At 38.3% G+C, this 6,000-nt stretch overlaps 1 protein-coding gene across 1 annotated transcript in view; it reads left to right on the forward strand.

Annotated features, from left to right (window-relative positions):
• Positions 1-2,852: 2,852 nt before the first annotated feature.
• Positions 2,853-6,000, forward strand: part of cdk5 (cyclin dependent kinase 5) — an 11,395-nt gene continuing 8,247 nt past the window's right edge. The window contains exons 1-7 of the mRNA XM_089008460.1: positions 2,853-2,983; positions 3,292-3,380; positions 3,452-3,519; positions 4,530-4,590; positions 4,660-4,716; positions 5,260-5,355; positions 5,425-5,499. Of these exons, the coding sequence (XP_088864586.1) occupies positions 2,947-2,983; positions 3,292-3,380; positions 3,452-3,519; positions 4,530-4,590; positions 4,660-4,716; positions 5,260-5,355; positions 5,425-5,499 (483 nt within the window). The 5' untranslated portion in view covers positions 2,853-2,946. The remainder of the gene's footprint in view (positions 2,984-3,291; positions 3,381-3,451; positions 3,520-4,529; positions 4,591-4,659; positions 4,717-5,259; positions 5,356-5,424; positions 5,500-6,000) is intronic.

The following is a 6,000-nucleotide window of genomic DNA, read 5'->3' on the forward strand; positions in this document are numbered from 1 at the left end:
TGAGGAGTGAATAATGGTAGAAATAAATGGGAGAAGAGAGGGTAGGCAGGACTTTATAAGGATAGTAGAGAGTGGGTCGAGTTGACAGGAGGAGTTCTTGGATTTGGTGATAATGTCTGAGATTATAGAGGAATGGGGGAGTTCAAAGGCAGAAAGTCGTTGGGAAGGAGTAGAAAGGCTGGGAGAGGGGGGACAGAGGACCCGAGGTGCTGATGGATTTTGTTGATCTTTTCACTAAAAAACATAAGCAGTGTTGCATGTCTCACAAATATATATAAAGTACGAAAACAAAGACCAATCTCAAAACAAGGTTAAAAATTTCCAATCTCTGAATGTGTATATTTATAAGCGTTTAACTATTTACAGTAAAACAACCAGAGTAGGCTTTGATGACCACACGAAAAAGTATATGTATATTAAAATTAGTAAAAGAAAAGGGAGAAAGCAGAATCCAGGTGTTATATATTGGATTTGTCTTTTGAATCTTTCTTCTGGGCTAAGGTTAATAATGCAAACAACCAATACACTTTACACTTGAGTCACAACATAAACGAATACATACATAAAGCAATCAAACAAACAAAATACATAAACAAACCCTCAATACAAAAATAACAATTGACACGTAAAGTATTGGCTCTGTGACCAAAAACTGAACGCGCTTGAAGAAAGATTCATTTTTATGCCAAAACTGGCACACAACGATTATGTAGCAAAAGAAAGCAAGTCGCAACCCGCACCAGCCTCACACTGTCAACCGTTTGACATACAAAAACCAAAACACCCGCGAGTCAAGCAAACACTGCGCGCTGTGTCCACATTCTGCGCATTACGAACAATGCAACGATTTGAGACCCAAATGCAACAACCAAACACAAAAATGACAATTTCCCCCCACAACTGTAGGGGTTCGGGAAGCGGCAGAGGCAAGCAGCAATTGCGACAATGTCGAAAACAAAAGGCTTACTTAAAATCAGCGGCGTGAGAACAAGCTGCAATAAACGAAGCTGCGACAAAAGAGGGCGATGCACAATCGAGGTGCGGCAAGAGACAAAATAAAACAAGTGCCGCACTAAAATACCTCGCTGATGTGACACAACATCGAATAACACCGGACAGCCGCGGCATTGACTCAAAATTTGGAATTCAGTACATGTATTTCGCGCGCTCTTGTGTACTTCCGGGTGGTGCTCCTTTTTCCGGTGTCTGCTAGCATATGATTTGATTGGTGGAATATAAACCACGGGGTTTTATGATTTCACAAAAAAGGAAGTACCCTTTACGCATGCGCATGTTTTGTTTCCGTATTATTGGCGTCATCTGGTCAGTAGTGATGGGAATTACGGCTCTTTTTATAGAGTGGGTTCTTTTGGCTCGCACACTTTAAAGATAATACGTACGTAATACATTTTATTTCAAGCGCCTTTCAAAACACCCAAGGACACTTTACAATAAAAACAATAAAACAAAGCACATAACAATAAAACCATAAGTAAAATGATACATAATAAAATAGCAGATAGAACTATACATTGAAAGCAATTTTAAACAAGTGGGTTTTGAGGTGAGCCTTGAAAATAGGGAGGGAGTTAATATTACATATGTTGGGTGGAAGAGAATTCCAGAGTTTGGGAGCAGAGCGGCTGAAAGCTCTGCATCCTATCGTGGTGAGACAGGCAGAGGGCACATAGAGGTGAAGGGAGGATGAGGATCTGAGGGACCGAGAGGGAACAGAGATTTGAAGCAGGTCAGAAAGATAGGGAGGGGCAAGGTTATGGATGGCTTTGAATGTAAACAGAAGTATTTTGAATTCGATACGATGTTTAACAGGTAGCCAGTGGAGTTGCTGGAGGACAGGGGTGATGTGGTGAAAGGAGGGGGTTTTAGTGATGATCCGGGCTGAAGAATTTTGGACGAGTTGGAGTTTATGGAGAAATTTCTGATTGATACCGAAGAGAAGTGCGTTGCAATAATTGATGCGGGAGGTGACGAGACTGTGGATAAGGATAACAGTGGTGTGAGGGCTGAGCGAAGGACGGAGACGGTTAATATTACGGAGATGGAAATAAGCAGACCGAGTTATGTTATTTATATGGGACTGAAAAGATAGTGAGCTATCGAGGATGACACCCAGGCTCTTGACCTGAGGAGAGGGGGAAACGGTTGAACTGTCAATGGTGAGAGAGAAACTGTTAGTTTTGTGGAGGGTGGATTTGGTACCGACAAGGAGAAGTTCGGTTTTTTTCACTGTTCAGCTTGAGAAAGTTATGGGAAAGCCAGGATTTAATTTCTGAGAGGCAAAGTGAGAGGGATGAAGGTGGAAGAGAGGCGTCGGGTTTGCTGGAGAGGTAGAGTTGGGTGTCATCCGCGTAGCAGTGAAAGTGAATGCCAAACTTACGGAAAATATTGTCAAGAGGAAGTACGTAGCTGCAGATCGGGTTTATTCGGCTGGCATGGCATGGTTCCTCAGTTTTTCTTTTTCTTTTATTGTTGCTTAAATTAATTTACTACCAAAAATATACAATACAGTATATCATTTTAAAAATTATGTGACTTTATTTGTGTACGTGTGTGCATGTGTGTTTGTGTGTGTGCGTGTGTGTGTATGCGCGTGTGTGTGCGTGTGCTTGTGAGTGTGTGTCTTCTACTACTACTACTACTACTACTACTACTACTACTACTACTACTACTACTACTACTACTACTACTACTACTACTATTGTTCTATTTTGACCAATCACGTGAGACTTTAACCGAAGGAGTTGCGGAATCCGTTCATATAAGCGGCTCCCATTTAAGTGCCGGCTCCAGTCGTTCACTTCAGAGAGCCGACTCTACGAGTCGGTTCGTTCGCGGACGACACATCACTCCACACCCCCTAAATTCGGGGTTTGGTCACAGGGCAGTTCCGTTGGCCACCTATCAGCTGGCTAAAACAGAGCGACCATGCAGAAATATGAGAAACTCGAAAAAATTGGCGAAGGTAAGCTTTTTTTTGGGGGGGAGAAATATAAACCCGCCGCTCTATCAGCTATTTGTTGTTGAGGCGTTTATTTTATTTGTGGATTAGCTGACATTAGCTTCAATTTTATGTCTTGCTTACCCTGGCTGTAGATTAAGTGATTGGGAGGTCAACGTAAACATGCCCATTAATGATGTAAACTATATACATGTCGGTTTCCATCTTGTTTGCGTTTAAGAGATGGTCTCACTAGCTCGCATGTTCATAGTGCCATTCAATCTGAGCTAATTTTTTTGGGGGGTTGTTGTTTTCCCTAAACAATTCCACAGGTACATATGGGACTGTGTTCAAGGCTAAAAACAGAGAAACCCACGAAATAGTGGCCCTGAAACGAGTTCGTTTGGACGATGACGACGAGGTGTGTGTTTGGATTATTGCGCATACTCGTCTCGACCACGGTGATGGCTAACCGCTTTCCACCCCCTACAGGGCGTGCCAAGCTCTGCCTTGAGAGAAATCTGCCTGCTGAAGGAGCTCAAGCACAAAAACATAGTCAGGTCAGTGAATTAGGTTCATGATATCCGTAGCATGTGAAATGTCTTTGAGAATCAGAAATGTGTAAATGCCGAAGAGCCGATGTTTCACCCCTATTCAACGTTTTTTTAAGAAATAACGTGTCATGACTGACATTTTTACCTCCAACACTCAGCTATAGTGTAGTCATCCATGTATGTTGTTTACCTTATAATAGCTCCACATAGCTAATATCTTCTTCATGCAAGTCATACAGAAACATTAGGCAGGTAAAGTGTTATAATATTGGAGCATGTATAGAGTCCCTCATCGGAGAAAGGGCGTACAGTATCAGTGTATGTCTAATTTTGACTTCAACTTCAAATTTCTAATGAATTGCACATTCACTGAGAGAAAAAGAGCCGTGAAATCATGTAAATAACTAAAAGAATTCAACCACAAAATAGTCATGGATAATTGGAATAAGAAAATGAATAAGTTCCCATATTAACTTCGAACTTTATCTCATTTTTTTTCTTCGAATTTACCATTCCTCAGTGAATTCAAGTGATTGTGAAAAAAAAAACTAGAACGTCTTTAAAGAGCCCAAAAATTTCCATGAGAATATTATCAAATTAATAATTACGTTGTTGAATACTCTAAACTGCCTCAGGTGTGAATGCAGATGTGAATGACTTTAATTTAGTGAATAACACATTATTATTATTATTATTATTATTATTATTATTATTATTATTATTATTATTATTATTATTCATTTATTTACTTTTACAATACATTAAGGGAAAAGCCGAAAGGAAAGAAGAAGACATACTAATCTGAGATTCAACAACATTCCTAAGTAGTGAAGAAATTAAACAAATTCATGTTCCTCAGGCAAATCCAATCAATATCTTCACTTTAAAGTCACTTTAAACGACTGGTATTGAAAAAATATCCAAAATGGCACATTATTTTCTATATATCAATGCACATGCAAATTCTACACAAATTGTAATACCAATATGTTAATGGGTAATTCTGTCCTTTGCAGGCTACACGACGTGTTGCACAGCGACAAGAAGCTAACGTTGGTCTTTGAATATTGTGACCAGGTCCGACAAACTTGCATCTGATCACTTGCAGGCACTTGAGCTAAAAATTACCTTTTTTTCAACGCACAGGATCTAAAGAAGTACTTTGACAGTTGCAACGGGGATTTAGACCCTGAAACAGTCAAGGTGAGAAAATAGATTGCCAAATTCCAATTTCAAACCTAAATACAGTAAAGTCTCGTTATATCGATATCGGATATATCGATAGTCCCGGTTATATCGATACTATTTCTATGCACGCACGGAGAAAATTACATGCAAACAGGGTCGGATATATCGATAGTCCCGGTTATATCGGACTCCCTTGAATATCGATATAATGAGACTTTACTGTATATGTATTTTTTTATTTCCAATTACAGTAAAGTCTCGTTATATCGATATCGGATATATCGATAGTCCCGGTTATATCGATACTATTTCTATGCACGCACGGAGAAAATTACATGCAAACAGGGTCGGATATATCGATAGTCGATAGTCCCTAGAATATCGATATAACGAGACTTTACTGTACATGCACATTTCAAGAAGCATCTGATTGGGCTGTGCTTAAATTGACGGAACATTTAAAACAACCTGCTTGCTGTTTGACATGTCCCAATTGTGACGCTTGAGAAAGTCAGAACAATGTCGCGCAGTGTTAATTAGCTCTTTGCTTCTTTACAGTCTTTCATGTTCCAGCTTTTGAAAGGACTGGCTTTCTGTCATAGTCGCAATGTCCTTCACAGAGATCTTAAGCCGCAGAATCTCCTCATCAACAGGGTGAGTCAAGCTCAGATCATACATATGTTCCATATACTACATGAGTTTCATTCAAGTTTGCGTTTACAGAATGGTGAGTTGAAGCTGGCTGATTTTGGGCTTGCTCGAGCCTTTGGGATTCCCGTAAGGTGTTATTCAGCTGAGGTGAGCTCACGCATTGCGTGTTGATTGCTAACTAGCTTAATGTTGAACACGCAACCCTCTGTAATCATTTGAAGATGTGGATGCACATTCAGTACATGGGCATTCAGAATAGCCATCTCCGTCATATAGCGGTTAATCAATAAATTACAGCGTGTTGTTTTAAACTCTGTGGAGATATGTTAATAGCAGTAATATTTTTAATAGATTAAAAAATGTGTTTTCAAGAAATGTGTATATGTGTCTATATATATATATATATATATATATATATATATATATATATATATATATATATATATATATATATATATATATATATATATATATATATATATATATATATATATATATATATATATATATATATATATATATATATATATATATATATATATATATATATATATATATATATATATATATATATATATATATATGTATGTGTGTGTGTATGAGTATATATATACAGTAAAGTCTCGTTATATCGATATCGGATATATC

The sequence above is a fragment of the Hippocampus bargibanti genome, linkage group LG11 (genome assembly GCF_051943395.1).
Source record: "Hippocampus bargibanti isolate YZ-2025 linkage group LG11, ASM5194339v1, whole genome shotgun sequence".
NCBI classification, from domain to species: domain Eukaryota; kingdom Metazoa; phylum Chordata; class Actinopteri; order Syngnathiformes; family Syngnathidae; genus Hippocampus; species Hippocampus bargibanti.